This window comes from Oncorhynchus mykiss, chromosome 16, assembly GCF_013265735.2.
Source record: "Oncorhynchus mykiss isolate Arlee chromosome 16, USDA_OmykA_1.1, whole genome shotgun sequence".
NCBI lineage: Eukaryota > Metazoa > Chordata > Actinopteri > Salmoniformes > Salmonidae > Oncorhynchus > Oncorhynchus mykiss.
The window spans coordinates 52,472,465-52,489,344 of NC_048580.1; the positions used below are offsets into that span (position 1 = coordinate 52,472,465).

At 43.5% G+C, this 16,880-nt stretch overlaps 1 protein-coding gene across 4 annotated transcripts in view; it reads right to left on the reverse strand.

Moving 5' to 3' along the window:
• atp13a2 (ATPase cation transporting 13A2) overlaps positions 1-16,801 on the reverse strand; it is a 36,302-nt gene extending 19,501 nt beyond the window's left edge. The window contains exons 1-20 of one of the 4 annotated variants that reach the window (XM_021566391.2): positions 16,654-16,801; positions 7,219-7,301; positions 6,907-7,074; positions 6,762-6,820; positions 6,424-6,496; positions 6,220-6,299; positions 6,018-6,095; positions 5,771-5,840; positions 5,364-5,471; positions 5,069-5,135; positions 4,739-4,870; positions 4,346-4,507; positions 2,726-2,836; positions 2,511-2,557; positions 2,167-2,355; positions 1,698-1,904; positions 1,472-1,582; positions 626-782; positions 332-443; positions 55-179 (exon numbers count right to left, since the gene is read on the reverse strand). In XM_021566391.2, the coding sequence (XP_021422066.2) occupies positions 55-179; positions 332-443; positions 626-782; positions 1,472-1,582; positions 1,698-1,904; positions 2,167-2,355; positions 2,511-2,557; positions 2,726-2,836; positions 4,346-4,507; positions 4,739-4,870; positions 5,069-5,135; positions 5,364-5,471; positions 5,771-5,840; positions 6,018-6,095; positions 6,220-6,299; positions 6,424-6,496; positions 6,762-6,820; positions 6,907-7,074; positions 7,219-7,301; positions 16,654-16,681 (2,167 nt within the window). In that variant the 5' untranslated portion in view covers positions 16,682-16,801. Of the gene's footprint in view, positions 1-54; positions 180-331; positions 444-625; positions 783-1,471; positions 1,583-1,697; positions 1,905-2,166; positions 2,356-2,510; positions 2,558-2,725; positions 2,837-4,345; positions 4,508-4,738; positions 4,871-5,068; positions 5,136-5,363; positions 5,499-5,770; positions 5,841-6,017; positions 6,096-6,219; positions 6,300-6,423; positions 6,497-6,761; positions 6,821-6,906; positions 7,075-7,218; positions 7,302-8,352; positions 8,504-16,653 lie in introns of those variants that run through there. The other 3 variants (XM_021566390.2, XM_021566392.2, XM_036947205.1) reach the window with 3 other exon arrangements.
• Positions 16,802-16,880: the final 79 nt, after the last annotated feature.

A 16,880-nucleotide genomic window follows, 5' to 3' on the forward strand; every position in this document is an offset into this window, starting at 1 on the left:
ATAGTCTAATTATGTTTGGGTTACAAAGACAGAAAAGAGATATGCTATTCATACCAGTGACCATGACGGTACGAAGATGTGCCAATCTGAGGGTAGTTATGACCTCGGCACTCTCCGGCTTGACCAGATTCTTCATCACCAGCAGACCCAGGAACTGCATGTCTCGCTCTACCTCTCCCCTGTGGACACCAACACAGCTCCATCAACACCTACTGACATGATAGTTCACCAGCGGAGCTATAGGCACAGGTTTAGAAGAATTAATTGAGGACTTGGGTAGTAGCTAGAAGGGACATAACCCCATTTGATGTTCTTCATAAAAATGTCCTACCGTTCAATGGTGCTCAAGTCAGTCTGCCCATACAGTGTTTTGTAGCCGAGAGCTAGCACCCTGAAGCCGTCACTTGCGAAAGTACGCAGGGTGTTTGAGAATTGTGCAGGCACTGCAAGTCACGGGTTAAAAGAAAGACAGTAGAAGTAAACAATAACCAAAAAAAGACAGACTTAAAACACAATTACATCACAAACCAGTGCCAATGCTAATCTTACAGCAACTTATTATTTCTGTGAAATATCTATTTCAATTCATAGCTCTCTTCACTCTGTCTCCCTCTCTCTTCCATACCGCTTTCTCTCAGGCAGAGGCTGGCCACCATCTCTGGGGCCCCTTTGATAAAGGCGAGGGACGACTGTCCCTCAGGATTCACCGTCACCACACTCATCCGCTGGAGGGACGAGGAGAAAGGGAAACGCTGCACGAGGGCCACCGCCTCATGGATGGACTGATGGGACAGGAGAGAAGAAAAGCATGGTTAAACTCCCTGGCTTGAATCTTTCATCATAAGGCTTTCATAACAGTGTTAAAGCGATTTCACAGATGTCATGATAACTGGAAGTCAGTTTATGACAATGGCCTTAACACAAACCACTATCTATTGTAGGTCAGTGTTTCCCAAACACATTTAGGTTTTTTGTCCTAGCACTACACAGCTGATTCAAATAATCAACTCATCAAGCTTTGATTATTTGAATCAACTGTGTAGTGATAGGGCAAAAACCAAAATGTGCACTCCTTGGAGTCCCCAGGACCGAGTTTGGGAAAAGCTGATCTGGGTAAAGGGATTCAAGTGTACCCATTGACACAAACATTGCAGAGTTCCTATGAATAATGAATTAATAATCTGAGAAGAACCCAAGAACAAAGAAAACCTTGTCAGTAGATGGGGAAGGCTAGGTAGGTCACTATTAACCTTGTGAGCCAGACTCGAAGTCTGTCACTATGGAAACAGGCCCACATAGCCCTAGGCCTAGATAGTGCTAACTTTTTCATAGTGCCAACCCCTTTGGTGTCCACAGATCTGGGCCGACAATAAAAGCTAAGAGCTTCTTCCACCACATTGATTGAATTCACTTATTCAATTATTTCAGATCTGTGAACACCTCAGGGGCCATGACCACGTGGGATACTCACTACACTCTCAGATTGGAGCGGACAGGCAGGGGGTCGCATCACTGCCAGAACCCTGTGACCTCCGAAATCTGAGTCTAACGTTTTGTCATCTCCTGCAGGCTCCTCCAGCTCCTGGCAGGAAAAGTCAGTAAGTCACATAAATGAAATACTCAGCCCCTATTGAAGAACTGACTTTGCACCTAGTACAAACACTCCATAAATATGGTTATTGGTTTCTCAGTCTTACCCAGCCAGTGGACTCAATCATCTTGAGCTCTAGAGGGTCTCCCAGGGGTTGTCCCCCCAGCAAGGCCACAGAGTGGCAGCAGGCCATTGCAGAGAGCATGGGCCCCTGGGGCAGGAGGCGTGGGTCAGGGACCAGCTCAGAGAACCCAGCTCCACTACCCTCCATCACCCCCCACACGTCCAGTCCCTCCTCAGTTAGAGTGCCTGTCTGAATAGAGAGGAATAGAGAGTAGAGACACACTTCCTTCTTCAAAATAGTTCTTCACTAGGGTCATGTTCAGTAGAGCGTAACGTAGCAGAGCGTTTTGCAAACAAAAACAAAAACTTGGGTAGTAGCTCCGTTTCAAAATGTGTTCTCCTGTTTTGTGCTTACAGAACATGACCAAGATATGATTTCAACTGCTGTCAGTCCTCCTCGCTGCGTCCGCCCCAAAACACACACACTAGGGCATACTGGTTTGGGGCCTCACCTTGTCAAAGCAAAAGAGCGAGACCTTCCCAGAGATGTTGATGCGCGGGGGGCTTATGCAGAAGACCCCTTCTCTCTTCAGACGACTCTGGGCGTAAATGGTACCGGTGGTGATAGCAGCGGGGAGGGCAGGGGGCACCACAATGGTCACAATATCCAGAGCCCGAATCACCAGCTCCCACCACGTGGTCTAGAGACACAATTACATTTTATTAAGAAATAATCCTCAGAGGGTCAAATATTTTTGCCCAGGTCCAAGATCACCACATTGTTGTTTGTTTATCTAATCAATTAGGGTGGAAATGAACTCACGGTATTAATAAGGTTGGTATGGCAAATACTTACGTTGGTTCTGCTTAGGATCACGATGCTGTACACTGTGCCACACAATGCTGAAACACAATTAAATATTGGTTCATGCTGAAATTATATGCTTACACAATACAAGGGGCTAATTGGTAATACTTTTATACTTCTCAAAACTTGTCTAGCACCCATTTAAAATAATTCAAAAGTGAGTTATTTTACGACGTGCAACTCTACTGTGTGTCGGGGCTTACCTACACCCCCCAGGAAAAGCAAGAACTTAATAGCGTCTTGGTAGAAGCGGAAGTTGATAGGTTGGGGGTAGAGGATGGAGCTGACCAGGTCTCCCTTGGCTGTGAAGAACCCTGAGGGACAAAAACCAACAACATTGAGTGGAAGACAAACACAGTCCTTTTATAACGTAATATGATGAGGTCTAATTATGTACATACATACATACACTTTATTATGCATGTACAGTGGGGCAAAAAAGTAATAATAAGTATTTGGTCACCTACAAACAAGCAAGATTTCTGGAACTTGGGTGCAGTGACCAAATACTTATTTTCCATCATAATTTGCAAATAAATTCATTAAAAATCCTACAATGTGATTTTCTGGATTTTTTTTTCCAATTTTGTCTGTCATAGTTGAAGTGTACCTATGATGAAAATTACAGGCCTCTCATCTTTTTAAGTGGGAGAACTTGCACAATTGGTGGCTGACTAAATACTTTTTTGCCCCACTGTACATACAGTGCCAGTCAAAAGTTCGGACACACCTACTCATTCAAGGATTTTTCTTCATTTTTACTATTTTCTACTAGAATAATAGTGAAGACATCAAAACTATGAAATGACACATATGGAATCATGTAGTAACCAAAAAAGTGTTAACTGATCGCCACCCAGTCATCAAGGCAAAGGGTGGCTACTCTGCATGTGATGTTCCCACCATGAAGCATGGAGGAGGTGTGATGGTGCTTTGCTGGTGACACTGTCAGGGATTTATTTAGAATTTAAGGCACACTTAACCACTTTGGCTACCACAGCATTCTGCAGCGATACGCCTTCCCATCTGGTTTGCACTTAGTGGGACTATCATTTGTTTTTCAACAGGACAATGCCCCAACTCACCTCCAGGCTGTGTAAGGGCTATTTGACGAAGAAGGAGAGGGATGGAGTGCTGCATCAGATGACCTGGCCTCCACAATCACCCAACCTCAACCCAATTGAGATGGTTGGGATGAGTTGGCGTGCAGAGTGAAGGAAAAGCAGCCATCAAGTGCTCAGCACATGTGGGAACTTGTTCAAGACTGTTGGAAAAGCATTCCAGGATTTTTTTTTAACCTTAATTTAACTAGGCGAGTCAGTTAAGAACAAATTCTTATTTACAATGACGGCCTACCCCGGCCAAACCCATCCCATACCCAGATGACATTGTGCCAATTCTGCGCCGCCCTATGGGACTCGGTTGTGATCGGTTGTGATGCAGCCCGGGATCGAACCCGGGTCTTTAGTGACACATCTAGCACTGTGATGCAGTGCCTTAGACAGTTGCTCCACTCAGGATCGCCACTCAGTCATCAAGGCAAAGGGTGGCTACTTCGAAGAATCCCAAATATATTTACATTTGTTTAACACTTTTTTGATTACTTCATAATGCCATATGTGTTATTTCATAGTTTTGATGTCTTCACTATTATTTTACAATATAGAAAATAGTAAAAATAAAGAAAAAACCTTGAATGAGTAGTTGTGTCCAAACTTTTGACTGGTACTGTACATACATAGATACATACACTGTACATATGCATGATTTAATTGTCTGTTGTTTGACCTTTCATATTGGTAGTGTAAAAGTATCTGTCTCACCTGTGCTTGTGACCACGGCAATGGCCCCGCCCCTTCCTGGCCGGCCCCCTTTGGCCTGGATGCACTGCGTGCCGCAGAAGAGGGTGTGTCTGCGCTGAGTCTCAGGGCTGTAACGCCCCCCAGCAGCCGGCAGCGGGGTCTTCATCACAGGGACACTCTCACCTAGAGGTAAGGCAGGTGGCTATTACAATGGATTCACATTGCTCACTACTAAGAGCTTCAAAAGGTTCCACAATCAACGGAGGAGACATTTAACGAGTTTATCATTGGCAAGTTCAACTAGACATTTTGTGACGAGAGTTGAGAAAGTTTCAACTTAATGCACATTTCAGCCAGACCTCAGTGTAGTTCATGACTGAAGTCATTTTGTGATCGAGTTCTGTTTGGCCTCACCGGTTAGCATACTCTCGTTGACCATGCACTCCCCGGCCAGCAGAGCAGCGTCGCAGGGCAGCAGCAGCCCCTCCTGAGGGATCAGCACACAGTCCCCCGGGACCAGCTCCACAGAGCTCAAACTGTCCTCCTCTGAAAGACAGGGCCAGGGCATCAATTGGCTCCTACTACAGCAGAGGATGCAGACTTTTGTTTTGGGGATTTGCGTGTATTGTTAGGTATTACTGCACTGTTGGAGATAGGAACATAAGCATTTCGCTAAACCCACGATAACATCTGCTTAAAATGTGTACGCTGGCTGTGGAAGTCAAAAATGGAGGGAAAGCTCACCCCCGGAGCTTCTGCGCACGGTAACATTGGTTATCTGCTGAGCCATGCTACGGATCGTGTTGCTTTGCTGTGGAACCACAGAATCAACAATTCAGTGGTGAACATGTAGACAGCTAGATGATAGTCTGCCCTATAACAGGTAATAGGAAAATATGAATATAAAAAGGAGTGTTGCATAATGTATCACCCACTATAACAGAACCATAACAATCTCAAAAATACCTATTGGTAAATTTATCTGAAAGCTTTCATGGGAGCACAGAAGACATGGGAGGAGCCTCCTGGTGTCACTCACCTTGCGGATCTCGTAGAGAGACACACATATGGAGATAAGGGAGATGATGACGATGCAAGCAGCATAGTAGTAGTAACTATCTGTCAGCCACAAAGCAATGCTGAACACCTGGAACACGTAGAATGGGTTGAGCACCTACAGAGATGGAGGGAGGGAGAATAGAGGGATGGATGGAGAAAGAGAGAGAGGGGTACAGATTGGGCAGGCCTTAAACCTGTATTATTGTATGTAACTGTTGGTAAATTAAAGTTTATATGGAACAATGAGACCTTAAGCCTAAGTTTCATGATTCGGCTTTTGTGAATGTATATTTCCTTTATGAATATAAACAAGTGCACCACTTAGTAAATCTAGTCCTGTACATGTAAATCAATGAGAAAACGTCAATCGTTGTTCAAGCCAATCACCTCCTCAATCAGTAGTCGCATGAAGGACTTCACAGGCACATTGATGAGATTGGTCCCGTAGATCTTCCTCCTGAAAGATGGAGAGAACTGGAGTCAGACACTGGATGAGGCAGCAAGGGGGGGGGTGAAGTGTGTGGGAATTAAAGTATGTTTGACGTAAGCGTTTGAGGTAAGCCTTCAAAAAGAGCTAGGTCCAAGAGAGGACCCTTGAGGAAAGGGTGTGATACCATCATGTGGAGCAGTGTACCTGGTGTTCTGCTCTAGGCGACTCAGGCCCTCCCGGAAACGATAAATGTCGGCACATGTCCAGTCCTCATTGAGGACACTGTGGAGGAAGAGGCAACTGTCTTTACATCAACATTTTATGTTTATCTATAGATATAAATAAATAAATAAATAATTGCCACTGACTCCAGTCCAACCCAATAGCCCACACCTCCATACAGTACCTAACACGACAGAAGGCTCCCTTCCTGGCCATCCATACGTAGCGCAGCCCCTCAAACAGGTAGTAATGCAGCAGCGGTACCTGAAAGCCATTCAGGGTGCATAAAAGCTGCAGACTTCTCTAGCCATTGGCTCTCTAGCTGCACCTTCAATACAATTTAATTCAATTCAACTTTGTTCATACAACTTTACTACCCCTTCCTTACCTCCTCTTTGTGTAGCTGGACAGTATCTCTCCAGTCTGAACTGTCCTCCGCCTCACTCCCTGCCGACTCCAAACTACCGAGAGCACGAGAAACACTACATCAGAAGTCAGGACGACCAACATGAGTTGTTACAGAGCAACAGATTCAACTACATACAGGAGTCATTGTACAGCAGTCAGTGCATTCCAGCTGACCAACATGCAAACACTGAACATTTGAAAATGACAGTGTTTTTTTATGGTAGCACTGACAGAGCAATTCTATTTTGGCAAATAATATGGAAAATCTTTCATGTCAACATACAACAGATGGTCTGATGATAAAGACGTATATCTAACCTGCCCTCCTCCAGCTCTTCTGTGAGGACCTCCACGACATACTGCTGTCCAAAACTGTCCTGAGAGAAGATCAAGAATAAAACCATTAACCCAAGTGCTGCTTCCCAAACTACCAAAGAACACTGAATCATGACAATGACATTACCCTCAGAAGCAGAATATTGGCGAAGGCCAGGGGACAGGAGTTGCAGCGAGCAAGGACCCCTAGACGAGGGCGCCAGCGAAACAGCACCAGCAACAGACCCAGGGACAACACGGACCCAATGTGACACAGCCAGACACGCCAGCGCACCCATCTGAACCCCTGGACATCCTGACACACAGACAGAGAGAGCAATCAGATTAGATGTCATTCATTCAAAAGCAGCACATTGATTTCCAGCTGTCATTTTGCATTGCAGACAAGTTGATATGGAACCCATTGTTTAGCTTGCAGCACAAAATTAAAGGCTCCTACCATGTGTGTTTCGGGTTTGCAGTGGGGTTCTCTCCTTGGACTAGGGGAGCAGAACCCTCCCGGTGGCTCCTCCTCCGGACAACCTGTGGAACAGGCTGGAGGTTAGTCAACAGACACAGTCAACAAAGTGACGCCACTGCAAACACAACATAACACTGCACTGCATGTACACACCCATTATGTTAACATTAACAAGGCACACATACGCTGTAAAAGTCACCAATGTCACACACAGCTCACATGAAAGAAAGGCAAATGTATTACATTAGCAGTATGAATGAATGAACCAATTGGGAATCAGTGTAGGGGGCCCATTCCACTTTTCATTCAATCAGCTCAAGTAGGTGAATGTAAACAAAATTAATTAATAGAAAAATTCTTATATATCGGTGTAATCCTTCATTTACACATTAATTGACACGGGTGGGCATATGATTGATGTGGCCTAGATACTCAAACAAATAAGAGGGTGTTGTTCCATGCCTAGTTTCAAATGCAGTAGGGTTTATCTATTTGGTTCTACAAGTTAACAAACTCATCAATTTTTCAAAATAAAGCTTTTGTAATAAAACAAGGAAGACCAAGGGGTTACATTACTTATTCAGGTTATAGAACAAACATTTTTGGGGGCAAATATTCAGTTAATAAACTATACAGTTACAGTGGATAGCCTAAAATGAGTTAAATCTATCCAACTCGTGCTTGCTTGCACAATGTTAAGGTCTATACACAGCGAAAATAGGATATTTGATAAGCTAACACTAGCCTAGATATTATCATTACCAGTTTATACCAGAAAAAGTCATCTGACAACAGATATATTATTCCCTTGGAAAGACAAGACCCCTCTCTCTCCCTCTCTCTCATTTCAACAGCTACGACCCGGTAAACGATGAAAAAGAGACCCGTCTGAATAGATCACCATAAGTGCGGTCGAGGTGAGGGTAAAACTGATTTCATCGACTCGAATAGCCTATCGAAATAAATAATATATTAATAGAAATGTTGACAATGTTGAAGATGTTTTGGCTTCCGGGTATACACGTATCAGTAACCTGTTTTAGTTACGATGTAAATATCATCACAGATGTTGGCTTTGTATTTATTTGAAATATCAACGAAAGTAGTACTTACCTTATTTATCTGGTCATAATTATATCCGAAACTGTGATTAGAGTAGTTGGCAATGCTATTTTTGCGTCGCGTGTCAAAAGCGCACCTGTGTTTACCTGTCTACGTAGCAATGCTCCGATACGCATGTCTGTCCAGTTTCACTGTCGAGTTCCACCACTCATTATGGCCTACACACTAATAATAACATGTAGGCCTACGCATACTGTATTTCCCTCGTTCATTTAAAATGTTTTGATTTGTAATACTGGCACACAGTAGTGGCTTCAACTTCTGAGGTCCTATCAGGTGCCACACACATATTAGCCTGTCTGGGAAAGTATTGAATTAATTGTCATCTGATTGATTCCTTTGAGAAAGATTTATGGAATGATATTGCATTATTAGGCTACATTGCTTTTATATAGAAACAAAGTCACTATGTGTGGGCTAATATACATTTGTCATCAAATTAATACTGCCAATATCTGGAATCGCCTTCACAATGACCACTTTGTTTCCATACACACCACTTTTGACTAGCTCCCAAACTTGTTTATAGGGAACCTGAAAGGAGCATACCACCCTGCATCCCACTGCTGGCTTGCTTTGGAAGCTAAGCAGGGTTGGTCCTGGTTAGTCCCTGGATGGGAGACCAGATGCTGCTGGAAGTGGTGTTGGAGGGCCAGTAGGAGGCACTCTTTCCTCTGGTCTTAAAAAAATATCCCAGGGCAGTGATTGGGGACATTGCCCTGTGTAGGGTGCTGTCTTTCGGATGGGATGTTAACAGGTGTCCTGACTCTTTGCGGTCACTGAAAGATCCCATGGCACTTATTGTAAGAGTAGTTGTGTTAACCCCAGTGTCCTGGCTAAATTCCCAGTCTGGCCCTCATAAGGTCACCTAATCATCCCCAGTTTACTGGGCACATTCATCCCCTGTAACTATTCCCCAGGTTGTTGCTGGAATGTGTTCTCAGTCAACTAAAATGAAAAGGCCTGTGGTGGTGCTTTTAGAGCTGATGTTTTTGTTGGTACAGAAACCACAGCGTAGCAGCGTATTTTCTTATAAAACCACATTCCTTTAAGGATTTTACAGAGCGGAAACTGCAACTCAACGGGCTGACTGACATAAAGCAGGCCTCTTGGTGCCAGTGTAGGCTAATGTAGTAATATTAGTTTCATTCAAAACATATGAAGCCCAAACCAGTCCCTATAAACTAGAGTTCTCCTGGCTTCAAGTAACTATTCAATTGACATTGCACAAGAATCCTAAACATCTGGATCATGCTGCCTACAGTAGTTTCAGGGCTAACGCAAAGAGGAACTAGGCTATTCTGTTAAGTTTATTATAGTGTGTGTCATCTAGGTCAATGTTAACATAATCCTGTTCCTCCACACCATTGACTGAACCAATTAAATGTTTGATATTTCGTTATATTTTATCTTACCATTGCTCATCTTTTCTTCAATAAAATGTTCACACTAAGTAGCTCATAATGAATGCCCCTAAGTTCCACTTCTTCAGTAAAACCTAATATGTTCATTTCCAGTTGAAGACACAGGAAATTATAGTGCTAAAAGTGACAGCACTGGGCAGAAATCTGAGCTCACGAGATCTACGAATACTGAGAGGTAAAACCAGTCATTCCTCCAAAGCCCTCAGCAAATGTTAAATCTCCCACACCCAGGAACTCGTAAATCCAGGGTAAGAGAAAAAAATGCTCCTTGCATAAGACTAGGCCCAACTGCTGAGGGTGGTTTTATTTGGCCCCTCAAGGTGTTTTGTTGTTGAATTTTCATTGTTGGACATAAAATACTTTTAAAAACACCAGAAAATCAGCTCCAAGTGATTTTAAATGTGTAAATCTGTTCAAGTATTTCCACGCATAATAGAGAGAAGTGATTTTATACGAATGTAAGCAAGGTTTGAAATGATTATGTTTTAGTCAAATATTATATCGGATTGGGCTTCTTGCAGTTAATTTGCAGTCTACAAATGAAATGTTGTCCCACTCTTCACCAGTTGTGCGAAGTTGCTGGATATTGTCTGGAACTGGATCTGGAACACTCGATCCAGCGCATCCCAAACGTGCTCAATGGGTGACATGTCTGGTGAGTATGCAGGCCATGGAAGAACTGGGACATTTTCAGCTTCCAGGAATTGTGTACAGATCCTTGCAAAACATGAGGTGATGGCGGCGGATGAATGGCAAGACAATGGGCAGAAGACAATGGGCACGATATCTCTGTGCATTCAAATTGCCAAAGATAAAATGCAATTGTGTTCGTTGTCTGTAGCTTATGCCTGCTCATACCATAAACCCACCATGTTCACAATGTTGACATCAGCAAACCACTCACCCACACGACGCCATACACGTTGTCTGCCATCTGCCTGGTACAGTTCAAACCAGGATTCATCCGTGAAGAACACACTTCTGCAGCCTGCCAGTGGCCATCGTAGGTGAGAATTTGCCCACTGAAATTGTTTACAACACCGAAGCAGTCAGTTCAAGACCCTAGTGAAGACGATGAGCTCGCAGATTAGCTTCCCTGAGACGGTTTCGGACAGTTTGTGCAGAAATTCTTCAGTTGTGCAAACCCACAGATTCATCAGCTGTCCGAGTGGCTGGTCTCACGACGATCCCACAGGTGAAGAATCCGGATGTGGAGGTCCTGGGCTGGCATGGTTACACGTGGTCTGCGGTTGTGAGGCCGGTTGGACATACTATCAAATTCTCTAAAACTACGTTAGAAGCGGCTTATGTTTGAGAAATAAACATACAATTCTCTGGCAACAGCTCTGGTGGACATTCCTGCGGTGAGCATGCCAATTGCACGCTCCCTCAAAACTTGAGACATCTAGGGCCTCCCGGGTGGCGCAGTGGTTAAGGGCGCTGTACTGCAGCGCCAGCTGTGCCATCAGAGACTCTGGGTTCGTGCCCAGGCTCTGTCGTAACCGGCCGCGACCGGGAGGTCCGTGGGGCGACGCACAATTGGCCTAGCGTCGTCCAGGTTAGGGAGGGTTTGGCAGGTAGGGATGTCCTCGTCTCATCGTGCACCAGCGACTCCTGTGGCGGGCCGGGCGCAGTGCGCGCTAACCAAGGTTGCCAGGTGCACGGTGTTTCCTCCGACACATTGGTGCGGCTGGCTTCCGGGTTGGATGCGCGCTGTGTAAAGAAGCAGTGCGGCTTGGTTGGGTTGTGTATCGGAGGACGCATGACTTTCAACCTACGTCTCTCCCGAGCTCGTACGGGAGTTGTAACGATGAGACAAGATAGTAGCTACTAAAACAATTGGATACCACGAAATTGGGGAGAAAAAGGGGTAAAGTTCAAAACCAAAAAAAGAAACTTGAGACCTCTGTGACATTGTTGGACCTGCTGACTAGTGGTATTGTAGTGTCAGCTGAGAGTCAGGACATTTGAAACTTACATTCACTGGAGAAAATGGTTCTAAAACTAGGATTGGGGAGGGTAATCTTTGTCTCATTTATGCCTCATCTGTACATTCGATCAGCCTGAGCAAAGTACTGCAGACTCACTGATCTATCACCTTGCATTCCAAACAAATATCCTAGCGTACTCATTAGCCTAATGATATGCACATCTGTGCAACTCCTTGCCTTTAGAAGTTGACCCAAAGCCTCTTCTCTAGTTGAAGATAATGAAAAGGCAGTCCAGCCAACTTTTCCTTTGGCAAAGCATGCAGATCAGTTGCCAAATAAATCAGACTGTGATACCAATTTATATTTCCTTACAAGACAGAATATTGAATAAAATTACATTTGAACTTACTCTATCAGTTGTCTGTGCAGTTGGTCCTTCAGCTGGTCAAAATTTGAGATAGAATATCCATAAGTATTATTTGCCCAACTTTTTAGAGCACCGGTACTGCCTTTGAAATTTAAATCAATCAAATGTATTTATAAAGCCCTATTTACAGAAACCCAGTCTAAAACCCCAAAGCAGCAAGCAATGCAGATGTAGAAGCACGGTGGCTAGGAAAAACTCCCTAGAAAGGCAGGAACCCAGCAAAGAAATCTAGAGAGGAACCAGGCTCTGAGGGGTGGCCAGTCCTCTTCTGGCTTTGACGAGTGGAGATTATAAGAGTACAGTGCCTTGCAAAAGTATTCATCCCCCTTCGCGTTTTTCATATTTGGTTGTGCTACAACCTGTAATTTAAATCGATTTTTGGGGGATTTCATGTAATGGACATGTAATAGTGTAATAGTCCAAATTGGTGAAGTGAAATGAAAAAAACAACTTGTTACAAAAAAACCACAGGAAACATGGTGCGTGCATATACCCCTTTGCTATGAAGCCCCTAAATAAGATCTGGTGCAACCAATTCCCTTCAGAAGTCACATAATTAGTTAAATAAAGTCCACCTGTGTGCAATCTAAGTGTCACATGATCTCACTACATGTACGCCTGTTCTGAAAGGCCCCAGAGTCTGCAACATCACCAAGCAAGGGGCACCACAAAGCGAGCGGCACATGAAGACCAAGGAGCTCTCCAAACAGGTCAGGGACAAAGTTGTGGAGAAGTACAGATCAGGGTTGGGTTATAAAAAAAATATCAAAAACTTTGAACATCCCACGGAGCACCATTAAATCCGTTATTAAAAAATGGAAAGAATATGGCACCACAACAAACCTGCCAAGAGAGGGCCACCCACCGAAACTCATGGACCAGGCAAGGAGGGCATTAATCAGAGAGGCAACAAAGAGACCAAAGATAACCCTGAAGGAGCTGCAAAGCTCTACAGAGGAGATTGGAGTATCTGTCCATAGGACCACTTTAAGCCGTACACTCCACAGAGCTGGGCTTTATGGAAGAGTGGCCAGAAAAAAAGTCATTGCTTAGAGAGAAAAATAAGAAAACAAGTTTGGTGTTCACCAAAAGGCATTTGGAAGACTCCCCAAACATATTATTGGATTCGGGATAAACTTTGAACATTGAGATATTAAATAAGTGATAGATCAGAAGCATAGAATATAAGGAGTGGAAGAGACTGGGTTTTATGTCAGAAGATAATGGTTTACTGTAGAAAGACAGATGGCTTTGGAATGTGTTGGGTGGACGGGAGGAGATCACAGGATTGCTATAGGGGAGCGGATGGAGGGGTTGATGTCAAGAGGTCAGGCCAGATCCCTTGAAGGGAGTAATAAGGGTTTATTATCCTGTTACCCTTTTCCTGTGGAACCATAGGATGTACGAATTGGAGAGAAGGAGTGTCTAAAGTGGGGTATATATACTTGTTTTTTGTCTGAATACAGCTGTGTCAACCTTTTGAGAAGAATTCAACTTGGTTAAGCTTCTCCAGTGTCCGTGAGTTATATAAGAACCTAAACATATGGAAAAAGGTACTCTGGTCAGGTGAGACTAAAAATGAGCTTTTAAGCCATCAAGGAAAATGCTATGTCTGGTGCAAACCCAACACCCCATCACCCCAAGAATACCATCCCCACGGTGAAGCATGTTGGTGGCAGCATCATGCTGTGGGGATGTTTTTCATCGGCAGGGACTGGGAAACTGGTCCGAATTGACAGAATGATGGATGGTGCTAAATACTGGGAAATTCTTGTGGGGAAACCTGTTTCAGTATTCAAGAGATTTGAGACTGGGACGGCAGTTCACCTTCCAGCAGGGCAATGACCCTAAGCATACTGCTAAAGCAACACTTGAGTGGTTTAAGGGGAAGCATTTAAATGTCTTGCAATGGCCTAGTCAAAGCCCAGACCTTAATTCAATTGAGAATCTGTGGTGTAATTTAAAGATTGTTATACACCAGCGGAACCCATCCAATTTGAAGGACTTGGAGCAGTTTTGCCATGAAGAATGGGCAAAAATCCCAGTGGCTAGATGTGCCAAGCTTGTAGAGACATACTCCAAGAGACTTGCAGCTGTGATTGCTGCAAAAGGTTGCTCTACAAAGTATTGACTTTGGGGGCGTGAATAGTTATGCACGCTCAAGTTTTCTGTTTTGTCTTATTTCTTGTTTGTTTCACAATAAAAAATATTTAGCATCTTCAGTGGTAGGCATGTTGTGTAAATCAAATGATACTAACCCCCCCAAAAAAATATATTTTAATTCCAGGTTGTAAGGCAACAAAATAGGAAAAATGCCAAGGGGGGTGAATACTTTCGCAAGCCACTGTACATGGCCATTTAAGGCCAGATTGTTTTTCAAGATGTTCAAACGTTCATAGATGACCAGCAGAGTCAAATAATAATCAGTGGTTGTAGAGGGTGCAACAGGTCAGTACAATCACCTGGCACATGCACAGAATCATGTAAACACCTGCAAGACTATGTTTATTATGCACCATGTGCACATGTAGCACTCGCTCCAGCAGGTATATCTCTCTGGTCACCCCCAAAACCAATTCTTCCTTTGGCCGCTTCTCCTTCCAGTTCTCTGCTACCAATGACTGGAACGAATTACAAAAATCTCTGAAACTGGAAACACTTATCTCCCTCACTAGCTTTAAGCACCAGCTGTCAGAGCAGCTCACATATTACTGCACCTGTACATTGCCCATGTATAATTTAGCCCAAACAACTACCTCTCCCCCTACTGTATTTATTTTGCTTCTTTGCACCCCATTATTTCTCTCTCTACTTTGCAAGTTCTTCCACTGCAAATCTACCATTCCAGTGTTTTACTTGCTATATTGTATTTACTTCGCCACCATAGCCTTTTTTTTTTGCCTTTACCTCCATTATCTCACCTCATTTGCTCACATTGTATATACTTATTTTTTACTGTATTATTGACTGTATGTTTGTTTTACTCCATGTGTTGTGTGTCGAACTGCTTTGCTTTATCTTGGCCAGGTCGCAATTGTAAATGAGAACTTGTTCTCAACTTGCCTACCTGGTTAAATAAAGGTGAAGTAAATAAATAAAATAAATAAAATGTACTTTTGTCTTGTGCACGTGCCTTACAGTAGGTCAAAAGCAAACAAATATTGATTGCCACACGGAGACCTGACAAAGTGTTGGTCAGTTACTTCCCTGCAGGTGTGCTACTACCTCTGCCAAGAGGCCCAGGCTAATTGGCACAGGCCGTTCCCACAATCACTACACTGAGAGGGTTCAAGGAATCAGGACTAGATCATGATTCAGCCCTTACTGGGGAGGCATGGCTGAAGTTGTCACATGTTAGCAAATTCAGCTTGTGCTGTTGTAACCATGTCCCATGATCATTTCATCATGAGAGAAAGATTTAGTTGTGCTTGCAGTTTTAAAAAGAATCATAATTCGATCATAATCATAGTTGAATTTTGTTTTAGGCTAAATCCTATTCATTCCAAATTAATAAATTATTATAAAACTGATTGTGCCTTGACAGGCGAGTTGTCAGAAAGAGTTTTAAGCCGGCAACTCCCATAGCTAGACAACACAGAGGTAAACAACCTGCTGCAGTGTCAGTTAGCTACAACTGTGTTCACAATAAATGGTTCAGCTACGGTTGCTACAGGTGGTCAACACCGACTTTGCACATTTCCCAAAAGCAAAATGTTGGATTAGTTTGTAGCTCAACACCAGTGTTTTCCAATACAAATACTGCAGAGAAGCATTCAGCTGCAGATTATGGGTGCCAACTCCGTGTGGTCTGCGAACCTCAAAACAGATGCGCTCAAGGTTTAGAAACTCTTGTGGTGTCAGATCTGGTCCAGGGCGTTATATTAACCACGGTTGATATTGCAGCTAGCTAGTACACACGAGCTAGGCTAGCTAGTTCACGTCACTACTTTAGCTAGCTAGCATACAGTATCTAGCATTCTAGTATCTAGCATTCTAGTTAACGTTAGTACCTAGCTTCTAATTCTAAATGTGATTTCACCACCTCTTCTGTTGGTGAAAGTAACGCACCATCCTATCTGGCACCAGTCCACATCCTGTCTCATTGAGTCTGTATGAGAAGATATTTGCTGGAGCCAGAAATTCAAGAGTTTGCTAGTTACTAGCCGACTCAGCTCAACGATTTATGTTGGAGTTGAGCGGCGACTGGTGTGGGCGGAGCTCTGACGTCATACAATTCCGTTTCTATCTGAAACTACTTTCAGCACCCAGAACAATGTCATGTCGGGCTATTTTTTGGATGCTGAAATCATTAAAAAATATATTTTTAAAATGCATTTTATGTGACGTCTGCACTTCAGTCCGCCCACGCTAGGTACCGCTCAACTCCAACATAAATCGTTGAGTTTAATCGGCTAAATTTGGTAGCTACATACATTAACGTTAGATTCAATGTTCATTCCCCAAGCAGGATTGTCAGGGGGTGGCGTAACGGCCATACTGCAAAACTCACCAAGCGTGTCCATCCTTCCTTTAGTCATGATAATTTAGTAATCGATACCATAATTAGTTGCCAGTCATACAACTGGCAAAATTGTCTTGCACAAGTACCCGATACTAGCGAAACCGTTATCTTCCGTTTTGCCTCTCTATCCCGTCATGTGACACCAAACGCATTTCTACGGAAGCCCACGAATAGTTTGACAATAATAAAACAGAGTTTATTCAACAACAAAAAAA